A 22,283-nucleotide genomic window follows, 5' to 3' on the forward strand; every position below is an offset into this window, starting at 1 on the left:
ATCAAGTTGTCTCTTTTGTTGTTTTTCTCTTCCACTTCACACATCATACAGAGATATCAGTTGCAACAATGTGCTTTGTCATAGGGTATTTATTTACTAGGAATTTCTGAGTGGCCACCAAGCAGCTGATTGTATGAATCCATGCTGACTAACAGAAAAAAGGCAAATAAATGGCATATCTCACAATTTGACATGTATGTAAGCTGATATTGCTGCCAGAAACAACAACAAAACCCTAGCAGGAGAACATGAGATAATCTTTCTTCTCTTGTATTCTGGTTAGACTTTGTCCTGACATGCTTAAGAGCCGTTTTAAAATTACTGTAAATAAGAAAGCATATTCTGCCCACCCTAGGTGAGATGCATGTAGTTATTTAATACTGAGAACTAAATTAGCTTTATTTGTAATGAAATATTTCAACTGTTTGAAGGGTTTCCATTTTAATGGATATTACTGAAAATCAGCTACAATAATTAATTTAGAAACTTATGACTGAGAAGTGATATGGTCTGTAATCACTTTTGTTCGACTTTAACAGGGTAAAATAGTGCTCAAATATTAATGAGAATGGGACCTGTGACTTGAAGGGTAAAAATCAGTGTAAATCACAGTTTTGCAAAACTTATGCTGTATAATGTCTTTGGAACAGAGTACATGCATTGAACTTTTGTGTACTTTAGTATGACTTCAGTCTGTTGTGTACCTTTCCTAAATTACACTGGTATAATCTTCCGTTTTAGACAAATGTATAAGACCTTTTTCTTGCCATGAGTTTGTTACATAACTGCATATTATGTTAAGCATTTTAAATATGAATCCATGTGGAGCATTTCAAAATGTACCATTCAAAGGTTCAAATAAATATAGTATTTATTAAAGCACTTAAGGGTTTTTTTTTGTCTATTGTTGCATGTAAATTCAGTACAAAATAAATTGTATTGGAATTTTCCATTGTATTCTTCCCTTTCTTCCTTCTTTTTTTAAATTCTTTTCCTTGTAATTGGTTGATTCGTAACTTTTGGTCTTGATAGTCATAGCTGTGCCTTTTCTGGCACATACATATTTATTCTAAATGCTGTGTGGTAAAAATCTTACTTCTTTGAGTTTGGTGGCTAGATTGCTATACTGATTTTATTACTGTAATTTTTGTTTTACACAGAGGCTCAAAACTTTTTTCTCAGTAGTGATGTATCCTAGCCATATATACGTAATTTTTCTGTGTGTTTCAAGGAAAAGAATTTGTAACTGCTGTCTTTATGTGGATAACTCACTATCCTAGAATTTAAATTATTATTCTTCTGAAGGCTGACTGCTGCAGGTATCTTTTTTCATTCTCTCTTTTCTTTGGAAACATTTCCCATCTGGTATAGTTAATTTATATTATTTATGTATGTCTTAAATAGATTGCTGGTGATTTTTTTTTCTTTTAAAATAAGGTGAGGTTTTTGGAAGAACGCATTAAAATTTTTGAATTTAAACAATTGATTTAGAGGATAATGTGGGAACAAGGAACTCAGTCTTCTGCCATTCATGCTATAGATAAATTAAAATATCTTCACCTGTTTGGTTTAGAAATTAAGAATGAATTAAGATGAAATTAAGAATGTGTAAAAGTAGCAGTAAACCTTTTCTGTTTTCTATAACATTGTTAATTAATTAGGTTTCAATTTTGGTCTGGAAGAACTAAAGCTAAGCTTTTTGTCCTAGACCTTGTAATGTTTCAAAACCTTATCAACTGATTATACTCCAGACGGGTTAAAATAGTACTAGCTTGCCTCATTATCTGCACTTGATCTTCAGCTTGCTGTGCAAATCTATATTAAAGCTCCTTTAATGGGTCCAGTTGAAAGAAGCGTAATTCTACCTTCAAGCATTAATTAACACTAATAAATTTTTCTTAACTTTTGTACCTTCACCTGATTGTATTTTTCTTTCTAATAAAATGCTGTTATTAAATTAAGACAAATGTATACACACATTAGTGCCATCTAAATACTCTATTTCCAATACCATACAACCTTGATTATTCTTAGGCAATGAGGGACATGAGGATAATTTCAGCAATAGGGAGTGAATGTGTCAGTGGTGATGAGATTATGCAAAGTTTATAAACTCTTTGCAAAAAAAGTTTCTCCAGTGAACGAGATTTATAGATACGGCAAGTGCAGAGTATCTGAGAACACTGATACTTTTTTTTTAAAAAAAAAAGATCATTTTACTCAAGTTGTACTTTGGAAAAGGGATCAGCCTTCAGTGATGAAACCTGTCTGGTTTATGTAGCCCCTTGGAACTTCATCCATGAATTTATCATATGTCTTTGCCTTTCTGCTTGCCATATTCTAGTTAGTTTTCTCATAAAGTTAAGGGAAAGAAATCTTAAGGAGCTGGTCTGAGTGAGAAAGATGGGGAGGAAAATATATTTATTATTCAAATAGTTGAAAGTTGCTGATTCTAGTTTATTGATAGAAGGCCACCTGAGGTAGGTAGTATGATGACTATGGCTAATACCTGTGGGCTTGTTTGTCTGAAGAAATTAATAAGCTGTAAATTACAGTGTACCTTTACAGCTCATTAGGACCTTTGTGTGAATTCCCAGTAGGAATGCTTACTCTACAAGTTGAAAATGTGTTTATGTGAGGTAGCTTAGTCCATTTTGAGGAAGGATTTTTCCTACTTAAACCACAAAAAAAACAGCTTTCTTGGGTATTTTTACAGGTGTGCTGTAAATCCATGCTTCACCTTTTCCTTAATTTGCATGTGTAGCCAAGCCTGAAGTTGGCTAAAGCTTCTGGATATTTATTACTCAGCCTTCATGTTCTCACTGGTGTTTCTACAAGGGTAGCCTGAAATGATAGCTGTACTTGGATTAGGCAGGAAAATGTATGGTAAGTAATGTGATGTTTCTTGTCCCCTGCCCATTCCACTGGTTTGAAATGCTCGATTCTGATGTTAGCAGAGCTCAATATTCAAGCCTGGAAAGAAGAAGGAGGTCATCTTTGCAGTCTCATTCATCCTCTGGGAAGCTGGGGTCTAGTTTGGGAAATTTCTTGTTCAATCTGGGTAAGAATAATTATCATGTAGCCAGTTAGAGTTACAATAGGATAGCCTTGTTTTCTTGAGATAAAAATGGTTCCTAAAGCCGTTGGAAATTGTTTTTACTGTAGAAGAAAGAAACTTCTTAACTGTGTTCAGTATATTATCTCGTTGCTGTAGTGACACATTTTTTTTTTTTTTTTTTAATTGTAAAGTCGGTATAGTTTTAAGAGGGTGAAGCTGGATTTTGTTTTTCCTTTAAGGATGTTGTTGACGAGGAATCTTTTCATATATCATGGCTTCTTACTTGAATACAGGCAGATTTCCTCAAGTTCAGGAAAATTGGTTTTCCTTAAGGACTAGGTAGCAGAAAGAAGCATGCAGTGCCCTTTGAGAGTAGGTTCTGCCCTTATGAATCTGCTGACCACACTTAGGAAGAAGCTTGTCAGAAAAGTTGATCATAGCAACAGCTGTTCTTTATTTACTACACCTGATCTGGCAGCATTGATATATGTGAGTGTAATGAAGTATTGCTTTGTCAGGAGTAGATGCTAGTAGGTATTGTTTCCTGCAGATCTCATGCAGTCATGCACGCTTCCAGAGACAGAGGCTAACTCACTCTGAGGACCTCGTATAGGCCTTACTGTGGAGGAAAGTGTGGAAAAAAGTACCCAATTCCATCAAGATCATGCTCTTCAATGAAGAGAAAAGCTCGTTTTAGCAGATTGTTGGTTTTGATTTGTAGTTAGTGGAGAAAATAGAGAGTAAGAAAATACTTCGGATTTTCTGCTGCCTGACCTAGAGGACTGGGCTGCTGCTTTCCATAGTTTCAAAATATAGCTGCTAAGAAAACAAGAAGGAGTAGAGAAAATACCAGTGCATTGGACAGTACCACTTTGCGGCACTGTGTTATAGGTCCTATAGAAAATCCAGTCTGTCCTGGTGCAGAGAATCACTAGACAAAAGAGGAAAGGGCATTTATTCAGAGCAGCTGATGGTTAAGGTGATGTTAGAGCTGTGGCAAGATTGTCAGATTATATTGTCAGTGTTCGCTGTAGTTATCCTGAAAGCTGTCTTATCCTCATTAGAGGAAAATGGACAGTTAATCTCTAAATCTAGCAAATGCATTACTGCAACACATGCTATACAGAGAGGTGCTGGATTTATTATGAAGCTACAGCTTTTCTTTTTTGGCAATGCTGTCTCATTTCCAAACTAGCGGTGTGTTTTTGTGAAAAACTGCCTCGAAGTATTGCCCCCTTGCAAGGCAAGGAGCTTCTGTATACCTTGTTTCAGAGATGGCAAACCTCTTGTGCGTGTGCCAGAAACAGTATTTGGCTCCCTTGTCAATGCAAACTGCAGCTGCTGGCAATGCTTGCTTGCACTATGCCTGTCCAGCAGAAGAAACCAGCAGAAGGGATACAAAAGATTGTAGGATATCATAAGAGGTAAAAAGAATAGTAGAGCTTTGTTTTTAGTGGGTGAGAAAAGGAACGTGCTGCAGTGTCATTCTAAGGAGCAGTTTGAGTGGAATGAAATGGTGCGCATCATAAAAAAGTTTTGTGGGTGCTGTGACCTAGTTAGCAGATTGCTGCCCGGAGGTGATTCCTTTGCTGCTAGTGAAAGTGAGGTGCTAGAGTTGCAAGACTGACTGATACACTACATAAAGTCACAGTTTATTTCCACCTCAAGTTCAAATACTAAGAAACTTTGTCAGGTGGTTCGATTAAGATAGCGAACTTTGCTGAAGATGCTAAATTAATCACGTCACACAAGTCCAAAGAGGGCAATAGGGAACATGGTGTTTATAATAGATTATACTGTTTGACCCTTCCTTAATGTAGGGGCCAGGTGAGAATTCAGGACCAAGACCAGCTAGTGGTAGAGGAGTAAGTACATATTCCCTACCTGCAGGATGAAGTCAGCTGCTCATATTTCTGGTCTGCTTCTCTGTAGAACCATTTTACTTGGTCCTTTTTTTTTAAAAAAAAAGCTTTAAAGAATCTTCATTTTATTTTCTTCCTTCTGCAAAAAAGACCTGCCCTTTTTCTCCAGTACATAAATGGTAAGTAAGCACCTTTGAATAGACAGTGTTTAAGAGTGTTTTTCCTTGTATACATCTAAGTTACTGTGTTCTATTTCATGTATATTATTGATAGAAAGAGGCATTCTAAAATTCTCACTCATTTTGGGAATGGATTTGCAAATGCCTGCTTACAGCTTCTACTACTTTTTCTCAGAAACAATTCTTTAAATTGTTTAATCTCACGGAGTCCTGGAAAGCATGGGATGGGATAAGAGAGAACAAATAAACTTCTTGTGGTATGAATATCAAGTGAACTCCTCCACTTCAATTCCCCTCTCTTTGCAGTTGTTTTTCTTTTGGATAAGAGCAGGTGTGAAAAATAGGAATCAATAATGGGATATGCACTCATGATACTATTGCATGAGTTACATTTTAATCCAGTATATGTCAGTTGCTATTTTTCCTTGGTTTTTTTCTGTCCTTGTTAGGAGTCAAGTTCTACTGTGACTACAGTCATCCTTTGGAAGGATACTGTAGAATCAGGTAACACTGTTGGCATTTTACTTTTAGAGCAGTATGGACTTGAAAATAACTTGTATTTTATATTGTAACTAGCTAGTGTCATTTTGGTTATGAAAGGACACGATACAGACTGCAAAATGCAGCAGATGACTTCTATAACATATGGTTACCTTTTCATGAATTATTTACATAGAACTTCTGTTCATCCTACATCTGAAAATAATTAAAGAATCTAATGAATAGTCATGAGGTGAGAGTAAATTTCTTTTGTTTGTTTTATTGTTCTTTTCTTTTGTGTTTTTGTTTGGGAGGAATATATGAGGATATGACTGGGAATGTTATTTGTTAAACATGCATTCAGCTTTAGAACCATGAGGATTAATAAAGTTGAAAAATCTAAAGAGAAATTTGAGAAAGCTCAATCAAGGAAAGCTATGAAATGTAACTGTCACATTTTAGTGGTGTCTACTTATTGCTCAATGCCTGCTAGAATAAAAGGAAAATTGGAAGGGAGGGGAAAAAGTTAGGAGTGTGGTAAGTGAACCTCAACTACTTGGTGGGGAAAAAGAGGTGATGAAAGGGAGAGAATAAATATGTAAATGTTGAAGTAGAAACTTTGAGGAAAAGGCATTTAAATGAAAGAATATTTGCACATTTAAGTTGTAATAAAATAATTTCATTAATTAATTCTGTTTCTGCTTAAGATGTCAGGATTTCATTAAAAGTCACTGCTTGGGGGAAAATACTTTTTTTCATGTAATCCAATACAATTCTTCATCCGTTCCAATTATTTTGTTTGTGTTAATTTTTATTTTTTTTTATGTGGTAGGTTAGAAATGTACTACTGCACAGTGAAAGCTTCTGATAAAGAATGTAATGAAGAAAGCACAGAATATAATGTTTATTTGTTACCCTGGTCCTTTTGGTAGTGGAAATTGAATGCATGTCCCTTTGTTGCAGTCATAGATGGACACCTTTTAATATTGTGGTGCAGAGACTTGAGTTTTTTTGTTAAGTGCTCCAGCAGCCAATGACAGAAACAAGGTGCGTTGTTGCATTTCTGTATCATTAGCGGCAGCAATGAAGGGTATATGTGTCAGCTTTGCATTTCTGCTAGAATGATTTTTAGCGATATTTTGATAAACTATCAGTCGGTACTTGAGTTTACTTCTTGACATGAAATAAACCCTGTTTTTATCTATCTTTTATGAACCTGTGTAGAGGCAGGTACGCAATACTGATTCAGTAATGCAGTCTGATCAAATTTCAAACTGTGAAACTATGAGTGGGTTTCCCCCCTCTCCCCTCCACCCCAAATATGTAAAAATTTGGGGGACACTTAATGCAGTAATAGCATGTACAGCTGTTATTTCTTAGTCCTTTCTCCACGCTTTTTATGTAGCTGATTAGAAAAATATTTCACTGAAGACTGGAAGTTCAATGATGATGTCTGCAACATCAAACAGTTGATGTTTGCATAACGTAACTCTTGGTAGTTGTATCCGAACTCATATTCTGTTTTGGAAACATTAGCATTAGAGAGTTATGTTTTTGTTGCCACTTTCACTGTCTCCGTACGGTAGTATACTATCTAAATTAATACTGGATAAAAACGAAGTTTAATTAAAAAAACTTTTTGTATATCTATTCACATGAAATATTGACAGATAATTATAACATCCTAGTACCATGAAAATACTCTGAGATGTTCAGAGCTAAGACAAAAAGGACTATTTTCCCTCTTCAGTTTTGATCTGTAGTTTTCGTAGCTCATTTTCTTGGTTTGACTTAGTATGTGATTTTACTGCCTCTGCACATTGATATCAAGGTATTTTAAAAGGTAATTTTTGCCAGTAAACAATGTGATATTATTAGGGAAGAAAAAAAAATGTATTGTGTTGTACCTAAAGAGATGCCATGCGAAAGGATGAAAACAAATTCTGAAATGACAGTCCTCTTAAACATCAAAAGGCCTTCTCCACCAGGTCACAGTTTTCTTTCTTTGTACTTACTGTTGCCTGGAGCATTCTGGGCTCCAGCAGTATAAAGGGGATACTCTTTGATTCTTCCCAGCTAAACAAAAGGGTAAAATCAGTTTCCTTTGTTTCTCATTAGAGCAAATTCACTTCTAGAATACAGTTTTCTTTCTTGCATTTGAAGGTTTGTTTATGGAAAAACCTTTAGAAGTGTTCGATAGTTATCTTAGTTATATGAGTTTTTTTATAATTCTTGGGCACCAAGCTGTCCAAAGCCGATTGAACGTTGCTTTTCTCCTGTTGTGTTCAAACAAGTATGACTGCAGTCAATGCAGAATGTAAGTTGAGATTGTTCTTGTGTAGCATTAGCCTGTCTTTTATGGTATCTAGAGAAAAACAGTAGATATTGTAGGAACAGATGAATTCCTGATGAGGGTTTTTTGTCTGGTGAATATCAAAATGACCTCATGTGGGAATTTGCCCCAGGTGTTGATCAGGTGTGGGGTTTTTTTTGTTGTTTCACTTGCCTACCAGAGTAGGATACTCTTTTAGGAGCACTGCTTGTATTGTCTGCTGTAAGAAATCAGTCTTCACTCAATTCCTCCTATTATAAAGGGTATTTCGTAGGTTGAGGAAGCAAAGTGCAAAAACAGCTGCACAGGCAAAGGCAGATGATAATTTACTTAATTGTCTGTATCTCAGGAATTCTTTATGACCCTTATTTCTACCCAGTCATGGCTTCCAAGTAATGCTCCTGTTTTTTTTCCCTTCTTTATAAGCATGTGAAATGAGCAGATAAAAAAGTAAAAATTCAGTTCATTTAGAGGAAAAGATAAGAGCATACAAAGTGGTACCCAAGAAAAATGCTTTGAAACATAACAGGATTTTTTCCATGCAGGTATAACTTACCTAAATAGTGTTTCACTACTGCTGCAGTAGACGGCTTTGTAGACTACTCAGGTGAGTTTGCTGCTTAGTGATTGATGAGCTGTGTTTGCCTTTTGATTGATATAAAGTCTTAAGTGGGTCAGTTGTGGGGATAAGTAGTTAGTGTGCAAGTCTGATTCAGGATAATCTGTCTGATTATGCAAAGTAAGCATAATGAGTATGCAAAGTAAGTAGCTTATTTGAGTTTAAAATTTCATCTCAGCAATATGGAACAAACATTTGAAATAGCTAGTTGCGCTTCTGTAGCTTCGCGTCTCCATTCATCCTCCAAATTGCTGGAAAACAGCTGATTACAAACAGGACCCAAAGATCTTTGATTTCACTTCACAAATACACATATGCTTATGAGTTTCTGCACAGTGTGTAATGAAACTAAGTAGTAACATGATGTAGCTTGTCTACTCAAAAATTAAATGCCTTGAGGAGCTGGAGCTGCACTTTGAGATTTTTGTGAGGGCATGTATTTGTGAATTTTTAACTTATTAGAGTCAATAGGCTCTTTCAGATAGGTAGAATTTCTAAGGGTGTTCTTCATATACAGACTTTGTCTTGATAAATGTTAAATAAGTAGTAATGAGCTGGAAAGAAGACTCAAAGGAGTTGGTTACTCAAATTCTATGAGGACCTGGAGAGTGGGAGGGAGGCAAACAAAATAAATGATGTTTTAAACGGCAATGTGGATTCATACCTTTTTAAAGATGCAACTGAACCATCTCTGCCAGCAACAATTTGTTCCTCTAACTGTAATAATATATCTGACGAGCAAATATTTTGGTTTTTGCATAGTGAAAATTGAGCCTAGTGTCTGGTAGGTTCAAAATATGAAAGAGGGGAGTGCTTACTTGAGAGGAGGTTTCTTAATTTCATTATCCCTTCCTTAATGTCTGCTGATAGCAAAGTGGGCTGAGAAGGTTTATGCACTGGCTTATGTCTCTGAGAAAAATTTCATTAAACCTGAAATTCAGGTTTAGTTTTTCTTTGGAGGAAACAGAAGAATGACTATGAATCTATACTCTTAGGCAAACTTTGACTGGAGTCTGTTAAAAGTGCCAGTGGTGTAGAATGAGTCTCTGTTGGGGAGTTATGTTATAAAAAATAAACAAGTGCACTATAGGTTCACGATTAAATTACCAATTAAACACTGTTTTAAATACAAGCTAGTTCTGTATTTTATTTTTTTTTGTCTGCTTGGTTGGTTGGAATTAATGACATCTGAGGCAAAAATCCAAGATATGAGGATATGAGGTTTCTGTATTTTCTTTCACTTCTCTCTCAATTTTTGTTTTAATTTTTCCATTCTCTTCAATTCACATTCACTTTCTTTTCTATATTTTTAAAGGCCACTGTTAGTAAGTACATAATTTTATATATTCTTTGAATTCTACTGTGGCTGTTATTGAGTACGAGGAACAATAAGGATTTTTTTTTTTCCCTTGACATAGTGAAATTTTTACTGGGGGGAAAAAATGCCCTTCATGCCTCCCTGCACTATTTACCAGACGTTATCCGTTCATGGTTGTTTGTTTTCAATATTTGCTACGCAAGTTAGCTGAACTACCTTTCTCATATGCTGAACTGGTTGCAGGGTTTGATCCTGCTTAGATGTATTTTCTGCTATGTAGTGTGTTATGGGTTGTTTTTTTTTTTCTTTTTTTAAGCAATGTTACCATATTTGTAACAGTGTGTGGATAGAAGTAGTGGTCAGAGGGATAAATTTAAAATAAAATTTAATAAAGATGGAGGAACAATGTATGTAAAAGATTTGGAGATGGTGGTAGGAGAAGAAATAGAACAATAAAAATATTTGCAAGGAAGGTGGGAATGTGATGTGTAGAAAAAGTGAAGAGGTCTACAGAAGAGGCTGACATTCAAAATAATTTGTAAAAAGTTACAACAAAGGTTTCTGTTAAAAAAGTCAAAGATGAAACAAATGAGGGAAGATAACAATCCACACAAAGAAATAGTCCTGTACATTTTTGATGACTAAGACGTGCTAAATACATAGAATAATTTCACTACACATCTTCAAATATATTTTTCACATTCCTTACTGTCACACTACCTCACTAGTTTAAATAATAATTCATAAAGAAATTATTTCTGCCAACGTTAATCTTCTAACCAAATACGTGAAATTAATGCTTTTTATATGATTTAACTCCGGTAATGATGAAAAGGGTAGTTTATTAGCTATTAAGCTACTTGTCAAATGTTACAACATAGTACAGCAGAAAGGGCAGAGAAGATTTACTTTGTGCTCGGTAATTGTGCAGAGTTGGGAGAAGAGCTGGAGGAGAAGCTGGTGCTCAAACTGCTACTCAGACTCTCAAAATTGCCCCATTCTTCTGAGGTTGTTGCTTTGTGAACAGTTTCCTTGTGCAGTGTGGGTGCTCTGGATGCCAGCGCACTGATGCTGTTCGACGTGTGGAGCAAGCCCTGCTTACCCTTTGCAGCTTGCTTTGTATGCAGGGCTGCTACCTGTAGTACCCGAGTTCCTTCTTGTGAGTGGGTTTCGTTGATTTCTGTGGTGACATAGTTACTTTTTTTGCCCTAATTGTTACATGTAGGGTTAAAATCGATGGTTATTGAATATGAGTTCAAATGTATTGTTTTACTTTTTTTTTTTCTCAGCACATTTTCATTCTTTTTCATGTCTGACATACATGTGAACCAGATTTAACCATTTGGAGGCTGAAAACTCTTATGTATGTTATCAGCAGTATTGTAGAATAATCTAAAGGTATATCCTCTTGTTGATCATTTTTTGTTTCTGAACACGTTTAATTTAGCTTGTATATTAAAGGCAAAGCAGTTGCATTTTTGTTCTGAGATAAAAGTTTCATCTGTTTCTTACTACAGTTACAGTGTTACTGCTAGGAAAATGTTTTAGACAAATGCCATTGTGATTTAGGAAGGGAAAGGACAAAACAGTACGTGGAATTAAAACAGACTTCTGAACAAAAATGCAGAGTTCTAATATGCATTTAAGAGTGAGGGTGTTTTAATACAAACGTCATAAGAATAGAATGCAAGTATCTAACACTGAATATTGCAGTTGTTTTTTTGATGACAGTGAGATTTTACTGTGTGTGGGTACACTAAACTGTAGTCTGTGTTGAACAGAGTTGTATTATTTTCCTTGAGCTGCAAATTCAGTTAGACTTAATTCCCTTTTTATAACGATTTTGTATCATAATCTTTTTGATTGCCTCATTTAATAGTTATTTCTCATTATCTTCACGAATTCTGGAGAATTTTGGATTCTACTTTTTGGCTTGATTTTTGGTATGCTAAAAGTGCAAGTGAAACAGTTCTCTAATGTATTCTTAATCCATAATCACAAATATAACTTCTGCAATTGATTGTGCCTAAGCCTGACTGAATAATTTCTATTCTATTCTGCATTTATGGGCTCTTGTTTAGTAACAGCAAGATATTCAGTTCCTCGTTTATGTTACTGTGTTGTATAGTCATGCAGTATTGAGTACGATTAAAGTACTAATGAAATGAAAATAATGCTATAAAACTACATATATCAGCTTGTTACGTTGCACAGGTCTAAAATCCAGTACATGCATGTTATTTTACAATTGCTTTTTGTCTATTAACAGATTTTTTTTTTTTTTAATAGAGACTCACAGGACAGCAGCAGGAGATAAACAACTTACTACAGAGAAAAATTGCTCTGGATGAGGAAAATGCCAGTTTGAAGAATGAATTCAGTAACTTGAACCAGAAATTTAAAGATAAAAGCCAAGAACTTAAGGTATATTGACTTGTACATAGTTTCATAAGACTGTAGCTTTGAAGTAGTTCTTTAAGCAATGTCAGCCTTTGTGGCACAGAAAGTGACAAGCTTGGAGAAAAAATTGCCTTAGGCCTTGCTATACCTTACCATTTTCTCACATACCAACTCTGAGGAAGATGCTTTAAAGCCAAGAATCCAAGCTTTATAACTTTCAGATAAATAGTTAATGATGGAAATGGAGCAAAGAAAGTAGGAGTGTGAAGATGTGGCTTCTTGTAATTAGATTCTGATGGGACTGGCATTATTAATTGATAAAGCTGAGGTCTGGGAGGATATGTCTGTGTGGGTCTCAAAAATAGCTGGGGACAACATCAAAGGCAGCTTGATCAATTAATGGGCTCTTTGCAAATGTGTACTCATCAAAGCTGTCATCCAGCTAAAAAATATGACCCTTCCACCTGCATGAAAGAGGCCAATAAAAGTACACAGGTGACCTTGGCCATCAAATATAGAAGAAGCTGCTGTGAGGGTAAAACTGCACAGTTTATATTTGCTGATTAGTTCTCACTTTTTTTTGTTTATCGGCCCTTGTGGTACTGTTCTACAGGACACTGAGGAGTGTGCACAGAAGAAGGAAGAGCAAAACAGACTGGTTATAAAAAACATGGAGGAGGAAAATAAGGGATTAAATACATGCTGTGCTGACCTGCTAAATGACCTGGAGAAACTGAGGAAAGAGGAGGAACAATGGAAAACAGAAAAATCTGGCAGTGATGCCAGAATAAAGGTACGAAGTGGAATGGACTCCTGGCTGTTATTTCAGAATTAACTTCTCCAGATATTTGCTCTAAAAGCTATTTTCTTTAAATAATAAGTTATATATTCAAATGTACCAGTGGGAACTTGCATTCATTTACATTCCTTCACTAAGACCCACAGCTTTTTAAAAATTAATGTTGCAAAGCAGGAATCTGACTTCAAATAGTCATCTTAAAATGTAATCATTAAAAAATAAAAGATACTGTATTTTAACATAAAATATATATATGAGAAATAATAAAAGCATAAAAGTATTAATCATTCCCATTTTTTTTCTCTATGTGTAATGTACTTCCCTATAATTTGGTTGCAGATGATTTGATATTTGTTGTTTTGGAAGAACACTTTAAAACTTCAACTGCAGTTTCGAATAAATTGTGTCCTAGCCTCCAGAGGGCTCCACTCTGTGAGAGGCCTTATTATTGCATATATTATATTAAAAAGTTATTTTCACTGTTTATGATAAAATGAAAAAGGAAATAATTGAATACATTGTACAGAATGTTATATCTTTTATTTAAATGATACTTTGTCTTGTTTGCTGGTGAAAATTGGCAAGTTCTTTTCAAATTCCCGTAAGAAATAAGCCACAAACATGGTGTCAAAGTGTTTGATGGCTGCTTATGTACATGTCTAGTTAGTAGATTCTTTTTATTTATATGCCTAATGAAGACTTACAAGACTGTGCTCTTTTACACTATCAAAGTACATGACCTTCTGGTATATTCAATGTAGTAACTATCTAGTCAACATCTTGCCTGGAAACATCTTTTTTTCCTCCACTAGCAATTCAGTGGTTTTGGTGACACTTCTGATTGTTGTGCTGATGGAAACCCTTTGTAGAGATCTTCATTCAGATTCGATAACATGGGAAGTAAAGTTCTTGCAAATTGAGGCCTTTGGAGTGGTTATGATGAAAGGATTATAGGATTCCCAGGACAACAAATCGTTTGTTGATACTGGGGGAGAAAATGTAGTGTGTACTAAACTGATGTAATAATTTTTCAAGTTGTTGAATGTAGTGCTTGTAATATTGACTAAATTATTGAAAATCATTGTTACCACACCTTCAATGAAAACAGTCAGAATAATTCTTATTCTGTCTGTCTCCTGGCTGATAAGGCATGTTGAAGATGGAAAGGTGCATCACAGCCATGTGATTCCAGGGATGGGAATAAGTAGCATTGTTGTTTCAGAGTGGGATCACAAGTAGGTCAAGATGGCGTCTAGGGTGTGACAGAGGTAACTTCTGGAGATGGGTATTCCCTGAGCCAACCAGGAATGACACACAGCTGGATCTGCTATTTGCAAACAAGGAAGAACTGATTAAGAAAATAATAATCAATGGCAGCCTTGGCTGTAGTGACCATGAAATCATGAAGACCAAGATCCTGAGAAGATGAAGGAAGGAGAGTAGCACAGTAAAGACCTGGAATTAAGGAGGAGAGTCTTCAGCTTGTTCAGAGAACTGGTAGGTGGGATCCCATGAGAAGCAGCACTGGAGGGTAAAAGAGCTCAGGAAAATTATCAGGTCTTTAAAGACAGCTTCCTCCAAGCCCAACGGTAACAATACCATGTTACAGATAAAACAAGAGTTTCTTGTGCTACTTGAGTAGTAAAAGGCTGAACGAGGAAAACAGGGGCTTGTTGCTGAAGCTGAAGGATGAATTAGTGATAGCAGGTAGTAGATACAGCAGAGGTACTTAAAGTCATCTTTGCCTCAGTCTTCTCCAACAAGATTCTCCCAAGCATTTCTGCCTAGAGGCAGAGTTCAAGAAGTACTAAGAGTGGATGAGTTGGGAGATACCTGAGAGAACTTGACTAGTACACATCCATTGGACCAGCTGAACTGCATCGAAGGGTGCTAAGGAGGTTGGCTGTTGTCACTGTCAGGCTGCTGCCTATCATCTTTCAGAAGTAGGAGGGATCAGGGGAGGTCCCTGATGAAAAGGATAATCCAAGAACAAAGGTTGGTTGGCCTCACTTCAGTCCCTGAGAAAATCACAAAGAAAGTAGTCTTAAATGCAATTTCTGGGCACATAATTGAGAAAGTGACTAGAAACAATCATGGATTTACCAAGGGTGAATCGTTCCTGAGCAACCTGATTGTTTTTTGTGATAAAATGATTGTGTCTGTGGACAAGAGGAGAGCTTGGATGTGATTGACTTTAACTTCAGCAAGGTTTTTGACACTGTCTTGTTGTGTTCTTGTACCCAAGTTAGGATGTTACAGCTGGATAGGTGCACAACAACATGTTTAAAAGAACTTCTTTGATGTTTGGGTTCAGAGAGCTTGTTAATGGGTTGTACTCTGTCTGTAGGCTGGTAGTAAGTGGTGTACTGCAGGATCTATCCTGGACCCATCTTGTTTAAAATCTTCATCAGTGACCTGGAAGAGGGGACAGTAGGCATGCTCATCAAGTTTGCAGATGACACCAAACTAGGGGGAAGTGGATGTGCTTGAGGGCTCTGCTGCCATCAGGGGGACCTTGACAGAAACGGGCCAACACGAGCCTTAACCAGGACAAAAGATGAGTCTTGCCCTGGGAAGGCACAGCCCTGCAGCCATACAGGGGCTGGGGATCAGCTCTGGGTGACAGCCCTGGGCACTGGTGGGCAGTAAGCTGCATTGGGGCCAGCCCTGTGCACCCAGGCAGCCATGAGGGCCAGCAGCACCTAGAGAGGCATGAGTAGAACATGGCCCCAAGAGCCAGGGAAAGAATTGACCCCCTCTGCTCAGTACTCTAGATACTGCACCCATTTTTTAGTGCGGTACAAGAAAGATGTCAGTAAACTGGCTGAAGGTGAGACGGTGGGGCCGGAGACCTTGCCTTACGAGGAGAGGCTATGGGACGGGCTGGTTCAGCCAGCAAAAGGGATGGCTCTGGGGCTGGAACCATCCAACAGCATCTCTGGCACCAACAGGAGGGGATGGAGGAGATGCATCTGGGCTCTTGACAGCTTTGCATGGAGGAAGGGTGAGAGGCAGCACAAGCTGAAATAGGAAAAGCTGAGGCTGGAGGGAGATAAGAAGCAGCCTTTTCCCCAGGAGGACAGCCCAGGAGTGGGGCTGTGGCTCATGGAGGTTGGGACATCTCCATCCATAGGAGATTTCAAACCCTGACTTTGTAAAGCCCTGAGGAGCCTGGTTGAACCCCTTGGCTGAACCTGCTTTAGGCAGTGGCTGTGACTGGAGACCTTCTCAGGTCCCTGCCAGCCTACATGTGTCCATGGGTCTGATGGCCCATCTTCTGCCTTCCCTGCACCCCCTTCCTTTCCCTTCTGTGATGTTAGACAAGTCACTATACAGCTTTGCTAGTGGTCAGAGTTAGGTGAAGTTGATTATCTCACAAGACTATTGCAAGGATTGAGAGGCATATTAAAAATACTGTCTGCAAGAGGGAAATGTTATATTTGACCTCTGGGTAGTGGTAATATGTTGTCTCATCCTTTTTTATCAATATTTTGTAAAATAATAATTTGTAAAAACACACAAAGTTATTTTTGTAGTTAATCACTGTTTTTACATATACTCTTCCTGTAAATATTTGCTTAAAAATTTTAAGTTTCAGTTTGAATTAATTTCTCCTTCTGTTCCTGACATTCCCCATTTCTGTTACTTGACATTCAAGATTCAGTATTGGATGCCAGATTGTCTCTTAACAGGATGCTTATAAACAATAAAGAATAATAATTTCCTTATCCACAGAGGCCAGGTACGACATTATCACACTACACGATACTGGGCTGCAGATGATGTTCCAATATATACACCCCAATATAACATGTCCCTGAAATGCTTTTAAAAAGTAATTTGTGAGCAAATTCAATAATGGAATTCTATTGTTATTCTCAAGTGATTGTAAAAATGGTTATAGATAAAAATAATTTAAATTCAGAAATTATATGCCCTTCTGAAAGTCAGTTCTGCCTCTGATCCTTGAGTGTGGGAGTTGAACCAGCATCTCTTTTTGTACATGTTTTTCAGTAATAAACACTATATTTAACAATATTGTAGATGAGGATGTATACAGACACCATTCATGTTAGTCTCCTGTATCTGTGGAAGAATAACATGAAACCCGATCAATGTGAGCTACCCCAACCTTGTTTTTAAAATGTATATTAGGTGATAGAAATGCTGGGTTCAAATAACAGGTTCTTCTTTTGGAAAAGAGATCCTCTGTTCAGAGACTGAACTGAGTGTCACTAGCCCCCCTTTTTTTTCAGTCTTTAAACCATTTTCTGTGCAGAAAAATGTCCCTTGTCACTGTCAGTCTCGTTGTTTCCAAACCTACTATAAGCTGAGCTGGGATATAAAATTCAACTTTTTCAAATTGAGAGAAAAGGCTTCTATGTCTAGTTTGTCCATTGAAGAAATATTTCTTTTAAAGATTTGTCATATTAGCCAAAATCCAAGTGAGGCAGATTAACAGGAAGAGACCTGATAAGGTGGCTAAAAGGGTGGCAATATTGTTTTATTGTTTGTATTTCCCATATATACATTCATATAAATAATGTACCGTGTACAAAAAATTAACATCAGGCTTTGCTTTCTGCCTTAAAGTGGTTCTTGGGAATTACTCTTCCGTGCTTCCCAGGGCTTATACCAAATTTCTGTAGCTCCCGAAAGTGCACAAGTGGAAAAGCTGTCAATCAGCCACTTTATGCATGGGTGTGTCTCGATATTTAAGAATGAGTTAGGCGTTTGAGTTATTTTGTTGTTCTTTGGGTGGAGGTTACTTAAATTATTGTTTAATGATAAGAATGTATATTTTCCCAAACTCAGTCACAAAAGGCTTTGTGTGTAGACACAAAAAATGTCAGACAGGCAGATTTTAAGTGGAGGTGAAATCAAGTGGAGGTGTAGGTTGAAATAAAAATCTGAGGTTGCCTATGTCACAAATGGGGTGAAGTATGGAATGATACCTTTTTTCTGTTTTTAAATTCTGCCATTGTATAACTTCCAAAGTTGTATTTATGACAAAATCATTTGTTACCTGTTCTTTGTATTGTACCCTGCAATGGATGATGGAAACTTAAGCGTTGGTAAGATCAGATATTTTTTAATCTCTACCAGAAAAAACCTCTGCAACTCTGTAGTGTGGTGTGAAAGATAGGCAAATAGGATTTATTCACAGAAAACGTGAATTATTGTCGTTTTTGTTCACATACGCAATAACTTTTAGCTGCTGATGAAAAAAAAACAAAACACTGAGGAGAAACCCTAAGATTATTTGGCAGCGAGTTATAAATATCTTATTACACTTCACCATTTTCATATGTTGATAGAATGAACTGTCTTCTATCATTCTGAAATCTTTTATCTGAGAAAAAAATAATTTTTGCTACCCAGCGTTTGAGATGGACTGATGACTCATTAGTCGAGTACACGAGGTACATAGCCTGAGATTTATCATGAAACAAATAGTTTTCCTACCTCATTCATTCATGAATTTTGCTATTTCCTCACATTAATGTTGCTGTTATTAACAGGACATGATAATTCTTGCCCAAATTAAAAGAATTTGATTGTAGTACACTTCTGATACATCCAAATGTGTGTATTTTTATGCTATTTTAAAGAGGGACAATTAATTATTCACTTTTCAGTTATAAAAATGTTTTGATACCTTCAATATTTGAGACATCTTTGCTGAAAGGGAAAAATGTGCATTTCTTTATTTCTTTAACTAAGTCTGTATGTGAATGGAAGATAGATGTACTGTTGGCAGTAGATTAGGTATGCTGTCCTACTAGGAGGATTTATTTTAAATTATTGATGAATCCTAGAACATTTGTCTTACTGAGAAGAAGTGATTGTGTCTGTGAGTAGCGTAATACCAAAGCAGGTCTAAGGCCATTGCGACCTTCTGAAACTCTGCTCTAGATATTGCTGCAATATTTCTATTTCCATTCTTGCCTCAAAACCGTCTGGGAGAATAGTCATACGAAGCTTCTTAAGGACTGCAGTACTCTTCCAAGATGCTAAACCTCCAGAGAACTCTCTAGAAAGGTCACTATGTAGAGATCGAAGTCTTGCTTGAGTAAGCTGCCCTGCTGCTCTATTTTACAGATACACCTTAACACTTTGCTGACTAACTGCTACAGTAAGGCTTACTGCAAAAGGCAAACTATTGCTTGTTTACATTGTTTTCAACTAGCATTTCCAGAAGTTTTCTTGTATGCTATTTCTTTTCCTGAAGAAAATATTCCTTGCACTGAGTTAGAAGTGCAAAATCAGAGAAGATTTAACAAGCAGTCTCAAAAATGAAGCTGTATCCATGATTCTTAGTTCATGCACGCAATATTGTGCATTTTTTTGAGAACTTGAAACAATTAATGTATAGCTGTTTTTTTGTTAGGAGTAGGTTTTTTGTGTTTGGTTTCTACACAGAAAACAAGGTGTAATCAGTTCAGTAGTTAAATAGTGTACTGTTGCTTTGCAAAGATTTGTTTCAGGATTCTCCTTCCACATGCAGCACACGAATTAAGGAAAACTTCCTACAGGAAAGAATAAGTGGCCACTTAAAATTTGAAATATACCTTTTTTCTGGTTTTGCATATTGTCCATACATGCACACGTCTATATATATTTTGTTATACCACAATAAATATACACATGTGTGTATGTGCACATCCGTATGTCTATATACATACATAATGAGCATGGTGGATTTAAACTCTTTCTTCTACATTATCTTTAATATATTTCAAATGTGGTTTTTTTTTTTCAGAATTTGGAAACTGATTTAGCAGAGGCAAGAGAACAAATGAAAGGGTTGCGCAGTATATGCAGCAACTTGTCATCTCAGGTAGCTGTGAAACAGGAAGAACTCTCCCAAAAGGATTGTGATGTGATCACAGCTAAGTAAGTATTTCATGATTTCGTTACCTTTAAGTCTGAATCTGCTCAAAAAGACTGTTGTTCCACTTACAAAGCAGTATCTTGCATTAGAGGTATTTTTGTCCAACAGTGTATTTTTATACCATTCTGTTCCACAAGATGTAAAGCTTTTGGAAGTCTACCAGAAGATGACAGTTCGTGTAGATTCTATCTGATACATTTTGACTCTTAGTATATTATTACCAGTTTTTGAGTAGGGATGGACTTTAAAAACTACACTTCTGTAATTAGCATTGGGTCAGAGAACTACCAATCTCCACTGAAAGTAACAAAATACCAATATGATTAGTGACAGAAACATTTAATTGGAGAGGCTAAATGCCCTACACTTGGAAAAGCTTTAAGCCTAACTTTAACTTTTTAATTAGAGTAAGATCTGAGGAGTCAGCAAAAGTCTACATAGGCCTGTGTTAAAGGTTTAAAGTGCGGTCATTTAAGCTTTATCTTAGGTCTCACACACCATTTCTTTACACTGCATCTGTAAGATTAGTGCTGCATTATTTGAGTTGTGGAAAAGTGTAGTACGGGGAAAACCGGGGGAGGCGCACTCGCGGGTGCTGGGGAACGGTCTGGAGTAAACTTCACGATCTCAATGTGAGTATGGAAGCTTCTCGTTTATTAAAAAGAAAGCAGTGGTTATATAGACTATGCATATGTTAATCGCGCGCCCCGATCGCACTTGCGATTGGTCCATAGGTTTACATATTCAGAGCCGTGACCGCCCCCTCCCCTCCCGGATGTAGTTTTGCTTCCCGCGAAGCAGGCACCACGAGGTTCTTTGTTCTGCTCTGTGCAAGGGGAGTGCAAGGTCGCTAGCTCTGGGCTTAACCCTTGCTCAAAGCCTGGGTTGCTCAGACTGCTCGGTGACTGACACAGGATCGTGCCCCTTCTCACTCAACCAAACCTCTACAATTCCCCCTTCTTGTTTGTGAGCAAGCCAGGCCTGATTCACAAGTTTCATTAACGCTTTCTGCAAACAAGAAAATAAACATGGTAACATTAACAATATAACTGCAATCACAAGAACTCCTGTAAGAACCATTTTTACCAGTTCCATCACCCATCCGATTTCTCGGGGAGGTGTGGTTTTACTGATCGGCTCGGCACCCAAAGTGGTACCTGGTCTGTGGCCACGCACATATATCCCCGGCCACTAGGGATCACTGGCACCGGTCCTTTCCACTCCCCTGTAGCAGGTTCCCGATAAATCACCTGTAACTGAGGTATAATGGTGTTGTTATTAAATTTCAACTGCTGGTGATGTACAACAACCGGTGGTTCTTCTCGGTCCCCTGTTAAACACAGAAAATTCAAAGTAAACAACACTTTATGCAACCGCGATGTTGGATCAGTATCTACCTCCTTCTGTCTCCTTAAATATTCCTTTATGGTTCTATGGGTGCGTTCGATGATCCCTTGACCTGGCGGGGAGTGTGGTATACCAGTAACACGTTTCACTCCCCAGCGTGTTAAAAATACACGAAACTTTTGGCTGGTGTATGCTGGCCCATTATCTGTTTTGATCTGTTCTGGCACCCCCATAATGGCAAAACACGCCAACAAATGTTTACAAACCTGTTGCGCCTTTTCTCCGGACGTTGCAGATGCCCAGATTAACCTCGAGAAGGTATCTACTGTGACATGTACATATTTTTGTCTCCCAAACTCTGGAATATGTGTTACATCCATCTGCCATAGCTCAAGTGCTGCCAAACCCTTCGGGTTTACACCAATACCAATGCTTGGTCCCTGAGCCCCACACCTCGGACATGCCTGAACAATAGATTTTACCTCATTTTCTGTTATTCCAACACCCAAAAAGCTTCATCTTTATTGTGGCATTTGTAGTGGCATTGGTTGTAGCCCTGGGGGAGTTCCCCCTTTTTGTTTTGCCACTGACAAATGACACCACAAACCATATTTTCACTGTTAATTACAAGCAGAGACACAGGTAGTTCACGAATGCGTCGCGACGACCATGCAGTTTGTAATTTGGCGATGATTGACCGCAACGCGCTTTGTTGAGTCTCAGACAGCTGTATGGTGTCAGCAGGGTGTGATCGTCGCAGCAGTTCGGTGAGGGGGGCAATCTCGGTGTTCGAGATACCGACACAGTTACGGACCCACTGAATATCTCCGAGAAGTGTTTGTACATCCTTCAGGTTCTTCAAATCTGTATGTAGCTCCACCTTTTGAGGCCGGATTTGAGCATCCGAAATTGTCCATCCTAAGTATTTCCAGGGATCAGTTCGTTGAATCTTTTCTGGTGCAATCATGAGACCTTTCTCCGCCAACGTTGTTGT

General features: G+C 37.4%; 1 protein-coding gene across 1 annotated transcript in view; it reads left to right on the forward strand.

Annotated features, from left to right (window-relative positions):
- CNTLN (centlein) overlaps positions 1 to 22,283 on the forward strand; it is a 205,264-nt gene that overhangs the window by 36,037 nt on the left and 146,944 nt on the right. Inside the window, exons 4-6 of the mRNA XM_068422921.1 lie at positions 12,138 to 12,272; positions 12,862 to 13,041; positions 19,811 to 19,944. Of these exons, the coding sequence (XP_068279022.1) occupies positions 12,138 to 12,272; positions 12,862 to 13,041; positions 19,811 to 19,944 (449 nt within the window). The remainder of the gene's footprint in view (positions 1 to 12,137; positions 12,273 to 12,861; positions 13,042 to 19,810; positions 19,945 to 22,283) is intronic.

Source organism: Nyctibius grandis, chromosome Z (genome assembly GCF_013368605.1).
Source record: "Nyctibius grandis isolate bNycGra1 chromosome Z, bNycGra1.pri, whole genome shotgun sequence".
In the NCBI taxonomy this organism is placed as follows: Eukaryota; Metazoa; Chordata; class Aves; order Nyctibiiformes; family Nyctibiidae; genus Nyctibius; species Nyctibius grandis.